A 24,246-nucleotide genomic window follows, 5' to 3' on the forward strand; every position below is an offset into this window, starting at 1 on the left:
CAGCAACATTTTGCATACTACCCGTTTGTTTCTTTTATTTTACATTTATTCATGGAGAATGTTATCACGAAAGCGAAAAATTTCGACATCTCACATAAAAGAGAGAAAAGGGGGAAGGATGGATAAAAAGAAGAACTATTTTTACACATACAATGGCAAAGCTGGAGATAAAAAGATATAATCCAAGTATTAATAATGGCTGTGAGAGATCTTTGCATACATATAAATATCTACAATACTAAAAAATCGATTTTTATTATTATGTAATAATTGCATGTGGAGGGCCGCAAAGTAAAAGATGTTTCTTTCTAGAGAAAATCTTCAATTTATCAACCAGAATAGCTGTCATCTAAAATGAATTTAAATTCGAAAGAATTAAACATTCTTATAACTGATTCAATCCTACATTCGCGATTAATTCATGCGTGAAAAAATGAAGCCGCTGAGGTCCAATGAAATTCCATTTGATTCCTCGATCGAGCCGATACGTCATCGCGAAAGGTCCTTCTGCGGTATCGCCGTGTGCTCTCAATCATCGAAATGACGGACGTTCATTGCTGGAGTGGACGTTTCTTCCGCTGCAATAATTCGCGAGTGACATCAAGCTAGAATAGGATTTCAAACTCCAGGTTGATTTTCCTTGATATTCCTGGCTATTGATACTTGTAACTTTAATAAAACCAGAAAAGGTACGGCATATCTCTGTAATACGTTTATATTTTATTGCAAAGATAAAAATTCATCGAAAGGATCTTAATTGAAAAGGAATATCACGGAATTGCAGAATCTTATGGGGGGCACTCTCTCCTATTCCCTTTTCCCGCCGAATAGAGTATCGTTAGTACCGTGCACCCCTGGTGAGGTCAATCGGGGAATGGAGGCTTGTCGTAAAAAAAAAAAAGCGCAGGCGAAAAGAACCGAGTGGCGAATCGTGGTGGTACGAAATTCGGTCGTAATATGGCTGCAAATATTGGCAATTTTTTTCAATGATCCGTTCTTGAAACCGATGCTTGAGCGCAGTTCAAAATGAAAGGCTCGAACCGATACTCGAGGAGTGCAGGATCTGATCGATCTCTGAAACAGCTTCCGAGTATAAAAGGTCTCAATGCAGAGGGCTCTTTTGCAGACGAAGGCTCGGAGAGATCACATCGTGTATTCTTGTAATCCTGTCGCAGCGCGAAATGGGATTCAATCTGCGCGAGCTGCAATATATTGCAAAACACATTTTTTTGTAGCTCTCTACGAGGTACTCTTAAATTACCGCATAAAGTCTGCTCCTTCCAAGCAGACGTTAAATCTTTCTTATCCATAAAATTTTTCTGTTCGATAAGTCCGAGAGTCATTAAAAGAGAATAATGATCAACAGCTGATCCTCATTTCTCAATTAATCTTAGATAAACTACTTGAACAGAATTTTAATTCGCGGTTTAATTGCCAAGATATTCAACTTTGAAAACTAAATATCGACTTGAAATTCCATTAGAATCTACTCGAAAGCTTTCAAGCACGGTTCCTGAAAATCCATAGATATACTCGATGTAGAAAATGAAAAAGATACGAGAAAATATTACGGATTTTCTCTCACATAGGCGGTATATCTCGGCAATGTGATTTTTAAGAAGATAAACTGTTAAGGCCAGACCTTCTACGAATCGATTATGCGAATCTACGAATAGATTCATCGGCGGAGTCAAATTATTTCTGCGTTATATCCCGTCGTGTATTGGAAGAAAGCGGATATCTTACGCAGCTTGAAAGGGATCCCAGTTCGAAAGATGAAAAGAAGGAAGGAGGAACGAACTGATTCCCCCCTCCTCTCGTTTTATCCCCCTCGTCTTGTATTATCCCTACGATCGAGTATACCCTTCAATCGCGTTATGAGAATTGAGAGACGTATTTCGAGAACGAGAACGAGAACGAGGATCCTCCGAGCCGAATGCTCTTCTATAAGACGCAACACGATTTCGCTGTTTACTTATACTGTTAAAAGCTCGATTCCCCATAATCCTTTGAATCTTAAACTCTAAATAACACGAAAATAATTCGGTAACTTCTCTTATTGCGAGATTTCAATCCATATATTTTATCTTTCCGTATGTTGAGCAAAAAGGACTGTTTAAAATCATGTTATGCGTCATTGAGATAAAGTGTTGCAGTCGTGCAAAATTAATGTACAATAAATACATAAATAAATACATAAATTTTACATGTACAATAAATAATTTTTACTTTTAAGATTAACGTCCATCTCGCGATAATTTCACGTAAGAAAGTTATCTATCAATCCTTTGTCACGTGATGCGTGCTCGTGCACGTTCCTTACATCGTCGCATCAGCGAAACTTCGTTCAATGAGTTACCTCAAGTAGATAGACAACAAGTAACTTCGGTTGTCCTACAAGAATGGGGAGAAGTTGCTGCGCGGAAAATTTTTAGAGGAAGAGAGAGTAAATTTATATTGTTGCGCACATACAAATATAATAAAACATATTAAAAATGTTTTTAAAAAAACGCCAAGTATATTTTATAGTATTTTTACGCAAAATTATTTTGTAAATAATAGGAAAACGAGTAAAAGATTTATTTTAAAAAACGCAAATATAATGCTATGAAAAAAAAAAATTAAAATGTAATAAAATTTCAAATATATTTATTAGAATAATATTTAAATTTATATTGCGCATACACACAAATATACTTTCGATTTATTTATCTGCACATTCAGATTTCTGTCGAAACGCGCCTTCGCAATTACCTTCGTACTGAATAATGAAATGAGAACGGGGGAGGATTTTTAAGACTGCTTAATTGGAAAAGGATGAAACACGCGACGGTCTGGCCGGCGAGCAAATGATTCGATTTCGTTTACTCGTTGTGCGAACTAGTCGCGAGCCGATTTCCTTTCGCTTGATAGGAGTCGACTCGACTCGACCTGAGTATGAATAAAAATGAACGCAAACTCGCGCCGAGGAAAGTCGGACTTTCGACGCGATCTTATGTTAATGAAATGAATAAGTTTGTACTTCAGCGGACGCCGAGATTCCGTTTTAATTGGAGCAGACGCTCCCTTAGTGAATATGTGCTAAGAAATTTTTGTGTGTGAACAAGTTACTCTCTTCTATGAATAGACGAGATGATCTTGTCTCTAATTCTGAAGTCTAATTATTAAAAAAGTCTAATATTATTAAAAATATGAACATCATCGTTTCGAGGAATTTTCATCAATACAATAGGATGTAAATAAATATCGACAAGTCTTAAAGTTTAAAGGAACGCAATTTATACGCCGTCGGTCGACTCGGTATCCCCGTTCAAAAATCTCGCGTCGGGATGCCTTAACGTACCATATTACCCGGCGGACAAAGAGAAAAGTTTGCTTGGATTATACGAGGAGAACGAAGGGGAGGATAGAGGAACCGTAAAGAGTATAAGGGCAAGGGAGACGAAGAAGTTTGACTGAACTGCGTAAAGTTTTCATTAGGGATATTGACCACCTTTTTCTCCGGTCGTCCTTTCCGCTAGCTTTCACCGCGCCGGCGGATGAAGTCGAGCGTGCAGCCGCGGTAATTTTAATATAACTACGGGAAGAAGGAATCCCGAGACAAGGGATTTTCGGAATAATTGGATACAAGGCTAATCCGTCGGCTATGATACATTTCCTTGTTGTCTTCACTATCTTAATTAATTAATTGTCTAATCGTCGTGGTTCAAGTAATCAACGATCGTCGAATTACTTGTAGTTCACGTGTATACAAATGTTCCCAATAAACGCTCTTAAATGGTGGTGGACGATTTCTTAGTGAATCTGGAGACTTTACCTTCGTAATGGAGTTTTTAAATTTTAATTACATTTCCCCGATTTTTGACTTAAAATCGAATTTCTCTTTGTCGGAATGTGATATCGCTATAGAAAAGAATATTGGCCCATATTACAGGAAACACTAAAATTAACATTATCGCGTCGTTAAATTAGGCTTGCCATTCTTCAAGCATGACTAAGAAAGGTCAGATTTTTCATGACGAAAACACGGTGCATTTAGTTGTTAATTATTGCCACGGGCGGTCTCGCAATAAAAGTTGAGGCAAGACGAAGCGGCGAACTTTCGCCCACTGAATTTCTAGCATTGCCGCGCCCGGCCGTGCTCGAATGGTGCGATAACAATGATTTACAGCGCAATAATTATCTGTCTTGCTGGTCGTAGTCGAGCGCGGATTCTTACGTCCTTGATGAAGGGCCGACCCTCGTACTCCTTTTTCTCTTCCACTATGTTTTTTTTCGAACTGCATTATCGAATGCCGTTGCGCTCATATAACAATTTCGGTAAAAAATTATTGCAATATCTCGTATGATTACCTTCTGGTAATTCGAACTCGCGGTAATTAGTGTCGGTTAATTGTCCGTGTGTCTAACTGTCTACTAATTGTAAGTTTATTTCTACATTCTCGGTTAACGCAGAAAATTACGTTGTTTCTTAGGTAATAGCTGTTTAATTAATAGCACATTTGTGTAAAAGTTTAAAATTTAAAGTAACCGATTAAAATTCCAGATTAAAATTATTATTCGAAATATCTGCTATAAGAAAACTTGGAATTTTCAGGAAATTGTTTTCCATCAAGAAATACAAAGTTTTCGGGGAATTTTCTGTCGGAATTTTTAAAAGTTTTTATCGAAATTGTTTTTTAGATGATTAATTGATTATATTGCGAATATCTAGGTTTATACTATATTTTGTTTTAAAGAATTCTCTTTCGCGTTATTTAAATGTGGATATTTTCTTTAGACAGATTATATTTTTTTTGTATTATTTTAAAATAAAAAGATGATAATTTTAAGCAACATGAAAATGTTTTATGAAAGTTTTTCACTATTTTTCAATATTTTTTCAAATTTGATATTTTTTAATTGGCAACTCTTATCCTCTTTTCCATAATCGTATAAATGAAAAAAACAATTAAAATGTCTGAATAATAATCAAATTTATTTTTAATTTGTCTCTAAAAATGCTGTAAATTTATTTGGAAATAAAAATGTTTGGTAAATTAAAGAAACTTTTTCCAAGATTTAAGTTAGGTACCTACTGTTATTTTATTCCGCGAGATACTTCGCCGAAATATATTTTCTCATTTTTAAAACTCTAATAATCTCGATAGCATCTCTTTAATTTATAATTCTGAGATTAAATTAAGATTAGAATATTATTATGTTCCTCGGTATATCGCTCTAGAACGTACGTTGTCATTAATTAAATTTTCTTTTGTCCCCCTCAGGTGCCCGTGGAACGGAGAACTCTGCCTACCGATTTACCAGGGCCATCCCGCCGACGACCGTTCACGAAAAGGCACTCGCCATCGGCGGAGGCGTGCTCCTCCGGGGGTAGCAGTACCGGCGGCGGTGGCGGTACCGGCGGCAGCGTCGTTACCGGCACCGGTTCCGGTATGCAGACGTCGTGTTCTCTACCGGAGACTCCGGTGTTCGCCAGAGGCAGCGACATTCCCAGAACGCCACAACACGCCGGCAATCCCACGCAGTCGAGGCGACAACCCGGCTGGTACGCACCCACTACAGCTACCGGGTGAGCATCGGCACTACCTTCGTTTTCACCCGAAAAATATCAGAAAAGATATTTATATGTGGTAACAAATTTTTAGTTGTAGCCCAAAAATTTAAGGGGTGCAACCACCTCTTTTTTTATAATCATTTTTTCAAAATATTATTAATGTAGTTAAATAGAGGTGCTAATATCATGAAACTTTTGTATAAAACATTTTTGATATTTCGAATACTTTTCGAGATATATATTAAAAAAAGCAAAAAGTCGCTATACAATGGGAGCTTTCCAGCAAGCGAAAAAATCGACACAAACGTCGTTCTATTTTTTTTTTGCAATGAATAACAAAGACAAAACGACACTTGTGTCGCTTGCTGGAAAGCTCCCATTATGAGGGGTGATTTCACCCCTTAGAATCGTTTTTGGGCCGCAACTGAAAATTTATTTTAAAAAATTCGTCTATTTATCCCTTCCTCCTGCATGTGTGTAAAGTTTCATCAAAATCAGAATTTTCGGATTCGCGAGGTCCCCTTGTTAGTCTATTTGTGAAAATTGATTTGGACTCTTTTTTTGAGATATTCTTCATACGTAGGGAATTATCCACGCCTTACTAATCTCGTCGCGTCACTTTTAGCTATCGACGGAACAATCCCGGTCTGGAGCAGGCCATAATCGGCACTGAGCTTCTCCGGTTGGCGGGGGGCCCAAATCGCGGATGGTATCCCACCAGGAAGGCAAATCAGCCGCGACCGGCATCGATCGAACATCTCGAGCGGCTGAACAACGCCTATGACGCGCGACTACCGGGCACCGGAGACCAGAGGAAGCCGCTGACTCTGCCCACGAACATCACACCCAACAAATACTTCGGCCAAAGTAAGCACAGCTCCGCCTCCAGCACTCGCGAGGCGCTACGGAGGGTCACTAGCTTGCTCATCAAGAAAGGTAAGCGCCGGGTATTCGCGCTGTTAGAAAGAGAAAGCACCACGCCTGAACGTTCGGCGCGTGGCATAGTCGGAAAACACGACGTCGTCGGCGAATCTGAGACTCCAACGGGCCCCCATTTACGTTCAAGATGGATTTCACGGTCCCGTTTTCCGTTTTCTTTTTTTCTTTCGGCAGTGCTATTATGAATTCAACATGCGATCAAACGCGCTTCCGATCAAACGCGCGTTAAATAAGATGTGCGAATAGACACGACGTCTTGACTTGAGGCTTTGAAGAATTATCCTCTGATTAGCAGTACTCGTAATAGTATTGCTGGTGGACCGTAGAATGTTACTTGGAACGTAAATATGGACGTGAATATCAGGTATCGCCGTGAAAAAGAGATATTGTATAAGCGATCAGTGACAATTTTTCTTCAACCATAGTATATTAGATTGTACATTTTTTGTTATTTTGCATTTATGAAAAGTTATTTAGTTTATTCAATGATGAAATAATTCGTTTAAATCTTAAGAAAACATCTCTTTATGTCAGTTTCTTTTAGATTATATATTACTTTTCTATTCATTATTATATTTAAAAAAGAAATTCTTATTAGATCAGTATGTGATTTTATTCAAAGAACATTACTGAGAATTATAATAGGAAAAATTTCGGAATAATATAAAATTTATTTATTTAAAAAAATGAGGAATAAATTATAAATATATCTGTGATATATTCTATAATTTTCTTTATGCGTTTTATACATTTTTACAATACAGAGAAAGTCAATAATAGCAAATATAGCGCATGTAGTAATACAAAATAACTTAATTATTTAATAACTTTTTCCATTTATATTTAATTTAAAAAGAGTAATATATATCTTTGATTGACCAATTAATACTTTTATGCGATTGTCATTATCGCTTGAACAAATCACTTACGTCGTGTTTCCTAAAGATTTCGCCCGTATTGAAAGCCCGTAATCTTTGATAAGTAACCTGTGAAAGAGTTCTCTGACTTGTATCGTGTGTGACCTTTCGTGGCATTTGAGTGCCACTGATTTAACGTCTCATTCTTTAACATCTTGGAATGCTTGCTTCTAAGTAACTTACTATTGCTACATAATCATTAAGAAGTTAATTTATGTCTGTGCATATATGTTAATTCTAACTCAATGTGTACTCGATGTCCTAAATAGCATCAATGATGAACTCGTGTAAAGTTTGGCGTGAAAGCATATGTGTCATCACACTTTCCATTACTCGATGTAGATTGAAATATGTACACTTTTCAGCGATCGATCCTTAAACAATTTAAAAATTCTTTCCTTAACTCACACGCAGTAATTTTTCTTTTTTTAATCTTTTTTAATCTTTTATATTCATATTCCCATTTTTTCAAACATGTACTTATCTAACTTCTCTGTATCTCTTTCACACATATATTCCATTATCTGTTGCATGTAGCATTTCTGCAGTGTCTATATAATCTTTCCCGTAAAATAATCTTTGCCATAATTCTTATATTTTATAATTTTTCTGGAACGTTACTAATCAATTTATTACTTCTTGCAATTTAATAGAAATAAGCTGCATGTCCAACATGTAGTTGAATACAAAAGTGTGTTGTGTGTAGAAAATTTGATGACTATTAATAATATTTATGATCCGCTACGAATGTTATATATATGCATAATCCGATAACGCAAATTGCATCTTTAGTAGTTTTTAGATACTTATTCACACGACACGAAAACTTTAAGCAGTTACAAGAAAGATAATTACCGACTGTTGATTTTTATCAATCGTCGATAACTCTATTCACATTTTCAGTTTTATCGACGTAAGACAGTATATGCTAAAGTACTTAAAAAATGTTTTTTGTTTTCACCAATTTTTCATACAATTAATACAATTAAACAACAAAAATAGTAATAAGTGCATGATCAATTCTTTAGGAACGAAATGAATATGATCGTTTTAGCATCTTAAGACATTACTTAAGTCCATTCTTATTTCAAGACCGTCTTAAGTAATCTTTTAAAGGTGCTGATACAGCTCTGTGATTGATTTATAGCATTTTAAGACGTTATTAAATATAAGAATAAACTATGAATACAGTACTTGTGTCGATAGCTGCGTTCAGCAGAAAAAACTAAGCAGCTTTGCAACTGTTGTAAAATTTAGGAATCTGGGGCCCTATTCTTGAAAAATATCGCATACGATATGTCATGAATATCACACTCTGCAACCAATAGCACACTTGCAAAGTGTGATTTTTTAGTGACATTCCTAAAATATCGTATGCGAAATTTTTCGAGAATAGGGGCCCTGATTGGTGTATACTTTTAATTTTTGCCGGAGCTAAGAGCACACCAATCAAATTCACGAATTTTTTAACAGTTGCAAAGCAACTTTCTCTGCTGAACACAGCCATTGGCTCCTTCAGTGAAAACAAAACAGCTTCGATTGATTCCTCGCAATCTTCGCAACATCGAATATAGAAATATAGAAATTTAAACATTTTTATCCCTAGAATCTTAGAGAATTCTGGGGATTATTTCTTGATAAGTAGCATTACTGTAGGGTCCCCTCTCCTCAACAATCGCGCGACTTTTGTCGCACCACGTGTTTCACAGACGCTGTAACGTGGCGCTATCTAACAGCATTTCAGCGAGTGATTTTCCAGTTGAATGTAACCGACCTTGAAAGCTTGTCTGCGCGGTAGAGAGGGCGGCAAGAGGGAGGGAGAGACAAGGCCTCGGCCATGTTACACGTTGCGAGCCGTCCCATGCTCCTCTATCCTGATCAGTAACGTAACTGACGAAACTAGCACCCCTCTTATCATATTTTTTCTTCGTTTCGCGCAAAGTTCTTCATCGATTTAAAAGAGTTTCAATCTCAGAGCTTCCCTCAATTTCAGTCTCTTCCCTCGAAAATTAATATAATAAATTTCTATGCATAGATGCTAAACATGCATATATAAAATATTTATACACAAATATTAACTTTCATAAGTATCATATATTCAAGTTTTATAATGTATAGGTGCTCTTTTCAGTTATATTTTATAATTTTCTGTGCAATATTTTGTGTTCATCCTGACGACCTCGTTCCTTTTTCCGGAGGAGCATCAAAGATCAAATCTTTGTCATTATCGATCACGTCTACATGACTTTTCACCGGCACGAATGCGCGCATCATGTGACACAGCTTAATGCAGTCGCTCGACTGGTACAGTTACTGGTGTACAAGAAAAACAAATGCTAGAAATACACCAAAAGAAACTCGCGGGTCCCGTAGCTACCTGCGCCCAAAACGAAACTTACCGTCGTGTTGGAGCGGGTGAACAAACGCGGGGTGCGCGCAGAAGGTACGCCAAGGTACGCCACATTGTGCGTGGGACATCCCCGCGCGCGCAGCGAGCGAGTGAGCGGGTCCGCTGCCGCCGCCGCCGCCGCCGCCGCTCCGGAGGTGTCTCCTTCACACCCGAGGGTTCCCGTTATTGATTCGTCCGACGGAAGGTTCATCCGCGAATGTTTCCGCGTCCGCCGATTCGGCCGCCTGTGCGCCAGCGCGCGGCTCGTCTATACACCTCGTCAAATTTTCAGGCTCTCGCGCAAGTCGAACTTCGGACTTGGAGAAAAGCACTACACGGAATTACGAGAGGGGGAGGGAAAATAAGAGAGAGTCTGATACGATAGATGCAGTCATTTAAAAATCTAAAATCCGGATGCCCCGAAATCGGTCCTAATTCTGGAACAACCCTGCTTCCATTATTCTTTTAATTTGATAGAAATACGCAGAGTGTATATCTGTATAAACCTGAGACGCTAATGTGTGCTTTTTGAATTATGAGTGGTTGAGAAAGAGAGGAGAGATATGCGCTAGTTTCAAGAGTGCACCGAAGACAGCGAAAGTTCTCACTTCTTCGGTCAACTTCTACTAGCGCTTTATTTTGCAGCGGACTTGTATTTCATTGTTTTTGCATCTTTCTACTCGTTCGGATGGACGCGACGGCAAGGGACTTCTTTTCCTCGCGCTCACGGCGTATCGACACCGCACTCTATAAATAACCGTTAGCGATAACGTGCGATTTAATCCATTCACGACATTGTGCCGCGCTCTTTTTCGACGGGAGTCGCTGCTCCTGTCTGTCGTTCTGATAACTCGACGAAATTATTTATTACTCCCAGCTATTTCCCTCATGCGTGAATTTTCTCGCCAATATTTACCCAATAAAAATCTTGGATGGATAAATATTAATTTATTCATTGGCTGTTTACTCATTAAAACAGGTTTCGAATCGAAATAAAAAACATAGAACTTTCTTCGTTCAACGTCGCAAAAATATAAACATAGATAAAAGCGTTACACTTATATTTTCACTGCGCTTATTATTGTTTCCACGAGCGATTATTAGCTTTCTGAAGAAAGTTAATGATAAGTTACTCGTCGACTTTTCACAAAAGCTTCGAGAACATTGAAGGACATTTTCCGGACACGTTCGAGAGAGGATTAAAGTGAGATTCACTCGATTAAGGCAATTGTTGCTGATATATTGATCTTTTTGCGCGAATATTGGATTTTCCCGGTAAGGTGATTTGGCCTTATTGATTTGCTGCGTGAGTATAATCCCAACACGAGAATGACCGTACTTATCGATAAGTTTGGCGTATGCGTGCATGTCGAAAGCGTGATTTGTACGTGCTCGATTCGCACGTACAGCCATCCGGTCCTTCGGTGAATGATATCGCGCGAATTCGCAGTCAAGGACGCGGAAGTCCAATTTAAGGCGGATGACACAGGCGAGCTAAATATTGTTGAGGAGTGATCTTGCAATCTTGCAAACTGCAAATTCGAAAAAGGAGCACTGCGTCCAAAAATTTTCAAACTTGCTCACTCATTCCAATATTGATCTTTCAAGTTTACAATTTCAAGTTCTGTAAAGTATAAAGTTTATCTTAACATTTGGGATTTAGCGGTATCTTCGAAATGCCACCTCTTCTTCTCGCACAATTTACAGAAAAATGATTTAAAAATGACATAATTAGTTTAATTTGTGCTACAAAAATTATAATTTCCAAGAAGATCGCTCTGTTTGAAGGAAAATCGTTTATCAAACTCTGCAAAGACAAATGAGATTAAATATCAAACGCTTAAACGATTAATAAATCAACTAAAGAAAATATGGAGCATAGAGCTGCAACTGAGTGTTAACGTTGACACATTGTATTTATATAATAAAACTAAAACTACATATAACATACGTTTCGGTCTGTTATTAGATCATCTTCAGTGTAAAATTGATAATGTCAAGGATTAAAAAAGGACGAGAATGAGATATATTATTCACGATAGTTGACAAAATAACTATCGAAATTCTTTAATATTTTTGTTTGGGAAAAGAATCTATTTTCAGTATATTTTGCAAAAAATGTGTGCTTTCATCCAATCATGTGTTGTAGCGCCAGAATAATTGTTTCAATTAATATCTCTAAGAATTTCGGCAAGTGTAACCATAATTTCGGTCACACGCCTCATTATGAAACTATTATGAAATTATAGGCGCCTTCTGCAGCTTCTGCAGGGAATGACTGAAAGGGGGATGTTTTCCGATCGGTTAGTAGGTGGTGGATGTTGGTAGGTGAACGAGGCTCGGCGGGGGCGCGAGCATCCCTCTCGTCAGGGAGAGGTAGTGGTGGCAATCGTTACTCCCGTCTGCTGGTCCGTCTACCAACCCCGCGGGCGGCGCGGCGGGGCGAATGCTACCCCTGCACCCGGGAACGGTATGCGCCTCCATCACGGTCGAGCATTCACCGACCTCGACGACGACAGCGGCGACGACTGCGACCTCGAGAGTCGGAAGATACGCGTCTCGGTCGTCCGCACAGAACCGACCTCTTCGACATTTCGTGAAAAACCCAGAATTTTTCAGAATTCAACGTGAATCAGTGCGAATTGTTGGACAGTCAAAGAATTCCTCTGTCAACCGTTTAACGGAATCATCTAACCGAGTCAGAATTTATTCACGGATATTTTTAATCGTCCTTGTACCTCCTTCTTGTCGTTAATATCCCTACTTTACCGTAGTCATATTTTGTTTTATCGAGAAAGGACAGTTCCTTGACGGGCGATATTACTCGCGCGATATTACTCGTCTCCTCCTTATCCTCGTCTCTCCCGTTTCATTTTCTCGACAGTTTTCCGCTTCTTTCATCATAACGAAAAATATCGACCGGCCGAGTATTGCTCCTATAAGCGGCACTGCAATACAAAATTATATTGCCGTCTTGAAAAATTTATGCTTTTAGGGTGAGTTAATGAAAGATTCGAGAAGCACCGAGCAAATGCATCGTTTCGAAGCGTCGCCATCGACGGAATACGCTGACGGTTTTCCAATTAGCAGTTGACTGAATAGAGCAGATGTACTTGTATGCAAGCACCATTATCGCTGCATTAAATTCGCACGTTCAAAAGCATTCCCAGATCCACATTTTCGAAGGAGTTGTGCAAGTACTGAACGTAAATCACTACTTTTGCTGCGCGGAAACGTCCCTGACACGCGGAGTCTCTGACTGAAAATATCTCTTTTGTAAACGAACAATTGTATTTATATGGATCGTTTTATACGATATTATCTGACCGATTCAGTCAATTGAAACCTTAGGCCTATTCTTTTTAGCTGAACTTCTTGCGCGGCTTATCTTCCCTCTTTTTCTTTTCACGTTGCCATGGAGAGAAAAACAGAAAAAATGAACCGTGTAAGAAGCTCAGTTAAAAAGAACAGGCCTCTTGGCAATGTAAGAGAAGTACCTGTCTTTCGAAAATCTCTTTCTTTATAAAATTTCCAAATACGAACGTTGGGTCCCAATATCTCTGCTCATAGGGCACGTAGAGAAAAAATAAAAACACTTTTACTATATAATTCAAATCCAAGCTGTCGATTTAGTCTACTCGGAACTTGATCGGTTCAGCCGTTATTGAGATCCGATAATTTTGGGTACTCACAACTCTCCGGCTCGCGTAAAGATACACGGGGTGGTCTCGCGCTGCACGTATACTTGGCGCGTATACTTGGCGTGAGACACTACCGTATCTCTTGATACGATAATTATTTATACTAAATGTCACTTTGTTGTACAAGAGTGTGAGAGAAAATGCGTGAAATATAGCATAGTTTAATGAAAGTAAATTTTCATCAAATTCGTAAAAGAAATCATACTGTATCGATTTTTTTTGCACTAAATATAATTTTACCATTTAAAATGTTCTATTTTATATATTTTTGCGAAATTTGAGGTGGAAATTGCAAAAAAGTTTAATATGCGTATATTAATTACCACGTTGTGATGATAGTATGTAATGTGTTAAAGATGTTCTCTATTTTCTATTTTAAAATTATTCAAAAGTAAATCTATTCTTAGAACTTTTAGTCCTCAAAAGGAATTTTTTCATATATGTAAAGATTAAGATTTTCATAAAATATCGAGGTAACTGCACGTAAGTTGTGAATTATGCATGGAAGATCGCGGATAATCTTCATTTCTCAACCCTTTATTCAAACTTAAAGGTTTTTTCTCTGAATAAAATATATGGCATTAAAGCTAAAAAATTCATAATGATGAAATCAATTTGGGGCACGTCAAAAATAAAAAATTATTAAAATTTTGTAAAAGTTCATGATACAGATATTTTTCAGTTTATTGCGAGTAAAATGGCAAATACAATATGGTGGATACGATATTAGATCGTCCGCGGTATTTAATGATTTAATTTAATTAATCTAATTATTAAATTAATTTAATAATATGTCTGTTTCTATATTAAATCCAGTATCTGATACATATTAATTAATGGAATATGCATGTATATACAATATATTTTCATTAATTGATCACAAAAATCATTAACATTATCCACGCGACGAAGCTAAAACATCTCTCTATATCGTGAACTTTTTTAAACGTCTAACAGCTACAAAAAGTGATTATTCTCTTTTTCAATTTTTTTGACTGTATAAGGAAAAAAGTCATTGTTTACCTAAGTGTGACGGTCTTACCGCGACCGTTCGCAGATCGATTCTGCGGATAACATTTTGACGTACGCGATAAGCCACACGTATTGGACCGCTAATCTGTGCAATTTACCGCAACAACGTGCCTCGATACCGGTTTTATCGCTGAGGTTATGTCGAGTTTATAAATTAAAGCGCCGTCATCGTCATTCGACCGATACGAGAATATATCGTGGCGAACACGTTTGGCGATCGAGTCAAAGTAATAATGTGCAGTGGTTACTTTAAAAGACATGTATTAGATAAAAATGCAAAATATTATATAAGAATGAAATAAAAATCTAACGATCGCGAGAGAAAGTTGGCTATTACCTGGGAGATCCTGGGACAATCTGGAATCCTCGGAGAATTATCTTTTCTGTCTTTTCTGAAAAATTAAGGACTTATTGTTTTAACTTGTTGAATTTTGTCAGAGTTCAAAGAATATTTCCCAAAATTATCTCTTCGACTATTTTGTTTTTATTTTGCAAGTAGCAAAGTACTACTTTCTTTTCGTACTAAAGTGTTACATAAGTTATGCTTGAAATTTTTGCATAAATCTCGTTTTGTTTATAAAAATAGTTCTTATTTAAATACTGACATCTTTATGTCATTTATGTTTATAATAGATTCTGATTTTTTTTATTTCCTGGAGATAAATAAATGAACATTTTGTGTGTGTGTAATACTTTTGTAACTTTATTAAAGTTTTTACATAATATTTATGAAATTCTATTTGGATTTTTTTATAATTTTTCTAATCTGTTAAAAGGATTTAATTATAACGTTATCTGTTATTTAAAACACTACTAATTAATTTTTTCTTTACCATTGTACAAGTAAGAAAAAGAATTACGAAGTTCAGCAAAATTTAGCCCATTCACTGCTTTAGACGAGAATACTCGCACGACGATATCGCCCGTCGTCAGACTCTCAGAAGTCAAGTCGTAAACATTGTAATGTTGCTCTTTGTTTTGTTCCATGCTTTGGAATTTATCATACAGAAAAACAATTTAAATAAATTAGTATTTTTTCTTTATGCATTTTTTCCTTTTACACTTCTCCTCTTACCTCAAATATTAATATAAAATAAAACATTAGTTCATTAAACAATCTTGATTTTTGGTCATATTTGTAGTCAAATTATGAAGATTTGCTTGACAAACTTGCGGCCCAAGTTAACTCCAAAGCGTCTGACGGGCAATATGTAATATCGTCGCGAGTATTCTCGTCCAAAGCAGTTAAAGGGTTAATTTAATTTCTCTAAGTTTGCATTTAAAAACTCTTATCGAGAAAGTTGAATGAAGTTGCGTAAAAAGTCAGGAAAATGGGAAAATATTTTCTTAGATTTGAATAGACATCCTGGAGAAATGAAGAAAGGAGTTTTAGAATTTTCTCACGCTAGAGAGAATATTTCGAAGAGAAGAATTCCTCGAAAACCAGGACGCGCGTCCTATCCGTCTGTGTTACTCGGATATCGTCACTTGGTTTGCGGGAATATCTCGTCTTGGACATCAGTGATGATTAGATTTTCAGAAAGGCGAAGCAAGGTCGTTCTCGTTTTTTTTCCCCCGTCGAAAGTCTAACGCTCGTCGACGCTGCCCGACGCTCTCGCATCCGTCCCATTAATTTCGTGACGCGGCGCGGCGCGCCTCACGCGGCGCGTTCGCGCTCGCGTGAGACACGGCAATCGCTGCACGTGCCGTTAGTCATGCGAACGATGAGCTCTCAGTTTTCACGGTCGCAGGTGGATAACGCTTCGAGAGCCGTTAAAGAAGGCGCTCGACGACGGAGAGCCCGCGCTCCTTCGTCGAAACAAATAGACGGTCGGCCGATCCAACCGACGCGACGCGACGGAGACGCGACGACGTACCGTTAAAGCCGTACCGATTTCTCTCGGCTTTGCATTTCGTCAATTCAGCTCGGCCGACTCTTCTCCATCTGGAGAACGATGCGCGATAAATACGTGTCGTTTTGCAAGAAGATGTGATTATCGATGATTAATCGATGAATAATCGTAATTCCGCGGATTTACGATTAATCGTCGTATGTCCATTTCTATCAATGCAGTTTAACTTTAAGCTCAATTTAACTTACTTTTTTTATTCTTAGAACTAGAAAAAGATAAAAAGTAAGTTAAACCCAGATTAAAGTTAATCTACATTAGTCGTAATTGCAAAATACCCTTTATCGTATGCGCTTCTTTTAATCATTGTTCGGAAGCTCCACACGCTTTTTCGGTGTAATTTAAAATTATCTTCTTTTCTCACGATTGACGAGTATGACGCGACGGATCTTTCACATAGCTCCCTCATTCATCTTTTTAGAGAAGATACAATCGGTGCGCGTGCCGTTAATCATGCGAATGATGAGCTCTCAGTTTTCACAGTCGCAGGTGAATAACTCTCGAGAGCCGTTAAAGAAGGCTCTTCGTTTCTGCACTTCGTTTCTGCTTTGTTCGCGAAAGATAAGGAGAGTTCGAGCGACGTCAGCTCGATGTAACCATGCGCAAACCTGCACATCGCATAGATCGGAATTCTTACACGCCATATTCTCGGAAAATAAATCAAGAAAAGAAACTTGCCGAATTTCCCTTTTCGCCGTAGTATTTCAGGCCAATATTCAAAATACTTGAGATATTTATTTTGCTTTTAGTTTAATAATATTAAAGCGCGATTTGTGCGATCTATTATTAACGATTATCAATGCTTACGGCTTAATTGTCGGATGAATTTACCACCACTCACTTGATTTTATCTAGATGCACTTCACTTTCGAACTGGAAAGTGGTGCGGCCGTAATTACAACATGCAATTACATGGTCGGGAAATTCGGCTCGGTAAGATTACCTCGCGGCTAGCCTCGCAAGCGGACTGTTACATTATTTATAACACCATTTATAATGTAGTACATACCGTCAATAATAAGAACTTAGCAAGAAGTGGAAGAGACTTTTACTTCGGAAAGAGCGCGTTCTCACGATGAAAAGCCGGTCGTCATTACACATTTACAATTGTAACAAACTCTTTCGTTCGCATTTAACTTGTCTTAGTTGATAACTTAATGAAGAATAACTGAAGCGCAACTTTTATTCCAACAACTGGAAACAATGCGTTTAAGTGCGGCATTTACGGTTCATTAATGTGAAAAAGCGAAGGTGATGATAGCGAGAAAAAGTTGCTAACGTTCGTTAATTAGAAAGCCCGAATTAATCTTGAGAATGAGTTAATTTAGCATATTTAAGTATGTGCATGTGTAAGGACACACGCTTTTAGTAGAAGTTATTGTGATCCCTGTGAGAAAATAAAAGATACATTTATGCCGCTTAATTAGGATACTTGTCAGATCTCACGACTCACATGCCACGTATACATAGAGTTCTGAAGATAGTACGTTTTTTTTAACCGAAATCAGAATTATTATGGGAAATATACTTAATCAGGCAACAAAACTTCAATATATGAATACAGTATTATTACAATAAAAACAAAATCCAATTCAATCTGTCAAACAGAGAAAACCAAGAATTTCCTATTTTTATTATTATTATTATTATTATTCATTATTATTGTTCCGAAAGATTAACTGTTAAAAATTATCCCGTTATTAGTAAATTATCAGTACCTCGACATCCATATTAAAAAAAATATCTAAACTTCAAAATGTTCCGCCAGTTTCAATAGGATTTTTTAACCCATTAAGCCTAAGAAGCTTAATGTCTTACACGCTTTTCTGTCTTAAATCCTCGTAACTCGAGTCACAATAACACAATTTTTCTAATCACAATTTTTTAATCGTAATTAGTATTTAAGGATAAAAAGAGCTACTCCTTTTTTGAAAATTTAATCGGCAATGGGATGAGATATCTGAAAAGGAAGATACAAAGGTTAGGAGATTAACAAAATGACTCATGCTTTTTTATTGACAAATATTCAACCAATAAATGATTTCGTCTACTTTTTTTAGTAGAATAAATAGATATAATTATTATTTGAGTAATGACAAAAATGTAACAAAAATTCTACTTAAAAAATAGACGAAATTATTTATTAGTTGTTATTAGTTTTCGGAAAGAGCAACACTTTTTACGCTAAAATACCAATTGCGGTCTAAAAATTTTGATTAGCACCCGAGTTACAAGGATTTAACTCTTTATTGCACACTGTTAAACATTTATACATATTTTATTGAATTTTAGTATATGGGGGTTTTTGGATCGAGTTGCTAATTGCAAATTAATAATGAAATTTTATTTTAGAAGTGACAGATAAAAGTAGAAATTATCAGTAGTAGGGTTACAAAACGGAAAAATAATTACATATTTATATTATTCATGTACACATACAAGTCTTGAAAACATAACGATGCCAAATATATTACACAAACAAATTATAAAATACATAAAAACATAGAGAAATTGCGAGGAAATAAGTAGTCCTATATATGGACACTTCAATAAAGAGTTAAACAGAAAAGCGCGTAGGGGCCTCGTAAGATTTAATGAGTTAATCTTTGTTTCTCGATGTTTCTTCAACGTATTCGTGCGGTTCAGTGTGTTCGTCAGTTACGAGTATCTCCTTACGAATATCCCTATCCCGATCGCATCGCGATGACGACCTCACTTTCAACAGTTCGTCGCCGCCGTATAGTGGTGCGAGCTATAAATAGAGCAAATTTTAAGGGCATCCCACGCGTCGCGCGCGACAGCTGCCGCAACTTGACCGCGATATCGGGTGAGTCGCCATCGTGCGTTTTCCGCCGCGCGCCTTCGGCGCGTTTTCCCGACGCAGAATAATACGCAGATACCACGCAATCACCACGCACCGTACAAAATACAGTTATGTCATTATCGTAAGAGTAACTAGGAGAAAAAAAAACATGTTTCCTTCCATATTTAGTAACCATTTCATTATTCGCGTCCACAGCCTTATCCTTTTCCGTTAAAGAGACATAACGGCAATTTATCGAACAGCGATTCCGAACACTTTAAAACGTCTCGATGTATATTTTTTTGTTATCTTTCGGATTTATCGTTGAAATAATTAATTCTCGATAATAATAGATCTCTCCATAGAGCTCGACTCGGAGAAAAGTGTCATTAAGAACGATTACGAATTAAATCTGTCGTTTCGCCTCGGATCTCACTTCCGAGGCGAAGTGAGACCTCACCGTGCGTCCTCATCGTTATAAATTGGCGTGTCTTTTGTCCGCAATCTTTCAGCAGGATCAAATATACATAACGACGATATAGGCGCGCGCGTTTTCTCTTCGCGACTCCGGAAATTGCGATCTAGCGCGCTATTTTATTCATAAAGCGTACATACATTGGAATCGATATGCACGGTCGCGAGAGCGGTTACACATGTACTTAAAAGGATTACATAAAATTCCGTTTGACACGGTAGCTCCGCATATGCATCCTATTTTGATCATCGCTGCATGCATTAAATTTTATCCTGATAGAAAGAGAATGTGAAATAAGTTACCGGAATTATTCGAACGTCAGTTGGGCCCAACATGTTGCGGAAATGGGTCTGGGCGCGCGCGCGCTAGCACATATTGTCCAAGTCGCAATCCTTCCCTCGACGAACTTTTAAAAGGTGATTTTTTTTGTATACGCTTTACCTTTCTCAACATTTCGCTCCATTTTTCCCAACGTAACTGCGCAACGTAAGAGTATGTAAGCTTAACATTATTTTTATAATTTAAAAAAAATGTCTCATATGTCTTAAAGCATCCAATATCCTTGAGGTTATCGCATTTTCTTTTATCTATAGATGATAAAATGTGATAGTTATTTTGATTTTTGGAATTAGCTTCGGAATGGAAACATGTTAAAGAGAGAGAAAGAGAGAGAGAGAGAGAATATTATTTTTTATGAGCCAGCAACTCGAAATTTGTATTCCAATTGCGTTCTATTGAACCGCGTGCATCGGCTGGACTTATTGATTTATTCAGAGGGTGAACAACCACCACCACCACCACCACCACCACCACCGCTACTACCACCACTACCCTTGACACCCCCTTTTCCCCGGACGCCTAACGTTGGAGAGCACACGCGTCATTGTCCTCGACCACTCTCACTATTTCCAACCCCCAGTGAGGTAGCCTTGCAAAATTGCAGCTGATACCGTACTTCCAACAAGTTGCCGGCGAACTATCTCGTCATGCTCGGCCAATCAAGCGTCTAGTGCATAATGTACTAGCGCGACACAAAAAAAGGGAGTCGCCAACCGAAAGTTTGCGAAAAGAGATGTCGACTGTCAATTTGTTAGATCGTAATTTGGCGGAAAGTACCATGCAATAAAAATCAATAGCGAAATTATCAAACAATGGCCGCATTCAGGAAATACAACTGTTGAGTGAGCGGTCAGTGATTCTTTAATATGATTGGTTCTTACCTTTGGTTCTTCTCCGGATCTAAGTGTAAGAACCAATCATAATGAGCGCTCACTCAACAGTTGTGTTTCCTGAACGCGGCCAATGTTTCCTGCTGCAAAACATATCTCGTTAAATAATTGGTAAAGAAAAGAAATTAATTTCAATAAAGTGCAATATTGTACGCCAATATTGTACGCTAAAGCTTTGGCGTTTTGGCGTATCGGAGCGATATCATATTAATATAATTAGATCTAATTACGAACTCATCTGCTAGCATCCTCGTGTTACGTAATACTGTCAGTGATTGTGTGTCAGACCGACCTACACCGCAACCTTGAACGCTACGACAGATTTACACACATCTCTAATTCCTTTGCGGTTCGAAGACTCGAAACCTCCGAGATTCAAACGTTTCGTTCTAAATACAGTGAGCAAAATTACATCTCGGCGAGTCCAATCTCGAGAGGACATAAATATTGGCACAGCGTGGTTGCAACCATAAAATGATCTGTATTTTCGTAGTAGCAAATTGTTTACTTTTGTGAAAATTTGTATTTTTTGTTTTTTATTTAATTGTACAAATTAACATAAATAAACGTAATTACAAGAAGAAAAACGCTTTCCTATAAAAATTCTCCTGCGAGCTATTCTCACATTATACTCTCTATGAAGCTCTATACGGAGAATGCGTACTGTATGTTTAAACTAACGTTTCGATCATACTTTTTATTCACCTGTACAGCAATTTTATACACAAATTTTACAATAGTTTTTCGTTAATTATCTTTTGTCATGAGAATTATGCTAATTTCTAAGTGTCTATTAAAAGTCTCCATTCAAGATCAATTTTATTAACACTTTTAGATATGGTACCTAGTACTACCACTATTTTTTATTATTTCTTTTAATTTAATATTTTAAATATTTTATTTGATACTAAATAAACGTATTACGAGCTGGCTTTTCTTGCTACATTTATTAATCCTTTGGAAATTTGATTTTAAATAAAACTGAAACTGTAATGAACAAACAAAGTGCAGAACGTGAATAAGGTATCGCTGAGAAACGCGGGGTCAACGAACTCGGCGCTCTCGACTCGGCAACGTTACGAGAAATGTCGGTACAGGGTCGGGTAAAACCTGAAAAGGTCACGCTTTCTGGTGTAGGTTAAGGCTCCTTAAGGACGGATCAACACACATACGTCTAACTGATATACTCCGAACGGCAATCCATTCTGCGACCAGTTTACTACTCGTGTCCTTATTCCCCAGGTATGGGCCGTGTCTCTTTTTCCGAGATATCCTCCTCCTCTTCCTACCCTTCCTTCACCCTCTTCCTTCTCTGGGTTTCGCCACTTCTCTATCGCTCTTTCAATAAATCCGTGTCTTGAATTTTGATTTAAAAAATCGCACAAAAAACCCTCACCTGAATTGCTGTCCTTGGAAAACTGTCCTATACTTGCATCTGCAAAACATTCCGCTAGACCCCCTAAGGATTAAACGTACTTTCGACATAGCAAAAGTTTTACACGTAAAATCAGTGAAATGAGAAAATGTACTTAAAAGTGTAAGTCTACATCGGAAAGAGGTATGAAAGCGTAAACATTAACATTGTTTTACAATTGTTACGAGTGTAATTGCAGAATTACCGATAGCCGTGCAGATAATCGTAGAAAACAAAGCAAATCGCTTTAATTGTGAGTTATTAAGATCGTAGTGGCGTAGATAGCTCGCGGACGTTCTTAAACAGTTTATTTCCGAATCGTTGATTACGTGGCACGTTCTAAAATGAAAACGATTAATCGAAAGGATTGCAGAAACTGCTAGATATCGATCGTTGGACGAGGAAAGACGAATGACACCGGAAATGTGAACTTCTTTCGGTGCCTCGTGAATTTCATTTCCGACTGACCGAGTTACACGACGGATTCTACGATTTATTAAATGGTGGGAGAAAGACCGTATCTACCGATCGCGTCATACTTTTCGCTTTCCTAATAATCGGTCTTCCACGTCACTTGACGCTTTGCCAATACATCCATTGGCAGGCACATTTAAGAAGACGACCGAGATTTCCTTCTCATCTGGCAAGGAAGTCATATTTCGCTCATCGAATTGTAACGAAAATCGATGTGTTATTTTTTTAGACCTCATTTTGATAGTCAAAAAAATAATGGCTAAATCTGTGTAATAACAGATCACTTGAATATGTTTATAACAAGCGTATTAGATTAGCAATATTTGTAATATTGACAATTTTTATGATAAATGTCAATCACAGTCGAGTATTCTCCTCACATTCCACTGTGATTGGTCAATTTCTTACGGTTTAGAACTTAAATATCCTTTAAAGCAAGGTTATAGACCAGCACTTATAGGTCAGAGGGATAAGGATATTTCAAAGTCACCAACTTTTTTTAAATGGAATGATATATTTTTTTATTTATCTTTTAATAGAGATTATTTTAAAACGCATACGATGATGTATCAAGGTCAGTTACGAAAAAATTTTATTTTAACAAAGAAAATTGTATATTAATACACAAAGAATTAAGAAACTTCCTTAATTTACTATCTTAAATACACAGTACTATTGTAAATGTTCAAAATGGTGACCTTGAGCATTGATGCATGCTCTGAAGCGATTCGACATGGAAAATACTGCATTTTGAATTTTATTCGTATTGTAGAATATGCTCTTATACAGCATGGTAATTACCAGACACCCTGTATACATGCATATATAAATACACATTTTCTGTACATTTTGTATTTTTATAAGTTTGTATCCCATTGTAATTTCGAATTATTCTTTGCTGTTGCAGGAAGCGGTAGCAAAGATGGGAAGGGCAGCAAAGATAACAATTCACCCTCTGGCCCTTATGCCGGTAAGTTGCACAATTATTTCTTTGCATCGTAATATTTCAAATATAACATTAATTAGCTTTTAAATCTACTCTTCTTTTACGACTACATTTTTTGTCTATTAATAATATTACAATATTTCTCGAGCACAAATCTAAAGCTGAAAGAACTAATTAGATACTATATGGAATACTATGTCTAAATCTCGCAGAAATTTTTATTATTTTAATCAAGATTATTAGAAAATAATAATGAAATATCTTGATATGGAAAAATACATATTAATACTACCAGATACCTTCTATGTCCTGAGAAACACGGATTTTGAAGTATCTTTAGTGCTTTTTCTTAGCAAGAAATTTAACAAGTTCTTAATCTCAGTGTTAGGAAGTTAAAGAATCGCAGCGATACGCAGCGTCGCGCGAGAAAATAAGTTGTCCGTCCGATTTATTTTGGTCG

General features: G+C 37.2%; 1 protein-coding gene and 1 long non-coding RNA gene across 4 annotated transcripts in view; one reads left to right on the forward strand and one right to left on the reverse strand.

The window, feature by feature from the left end:
• LOC139777807 (uncharacterized) overlaps positions 1-24,246 on the forward strand; it is a 166,339-nt gene that overhangs the window by 122,676 nt on the left and 19,417 nt on the right. For 2 of the 3 annotated variants that reach the window (XM_071715431.1, XM_071715432.1), the window contains 3 exons: positions 5,268-5,572; positions 6,183-6,493; positions 23,748-23,810. In XM_071715431.1, the coding sequence (XP_071571532.1) occupies positions 5,268-5,572; positions 6,183-6,493; positions 23,748-23,810 (679 nt within the window). The remainder of the gene's footprint in view (positions 1-5,267; positions 5,573-6,182; positions 6,494-23,747; positions 23,811-24,246) is intronic. The other variant, XM_071715433.1, reaches the window with a different exon arrangement.
• Positions 9,490-10,144, reverse strand: LOC139777810 (uncharacterized). Its single transcript, XR_011719437.1, has 2 exons — positions 9,813-10,144; positions 9,490-9,726 (listed from the first exon to the last, which is right to left on the reverse strand). It is a non-coding gene; the product is annotated as an uncharacterized lncRNA (long non-coding RNA).

The sequence above is a fragment of the Temnothorax nylanderi genome, unplaced genomic scaffold, assembly GCF_030848795.1.
Source record: "Temnothorax nylanderi isolate EJ_2023f unplaced genomic scaffold, tnyl_v1.0 TNYL_tig0164_pilon, whole genome shotgun sequence".
NCBI lineage: Eukaryota > Metazoa > Arthropoda > Insecta > Hymenoptera > Formicidae > Temnothorax > Temnothorax nylanderi.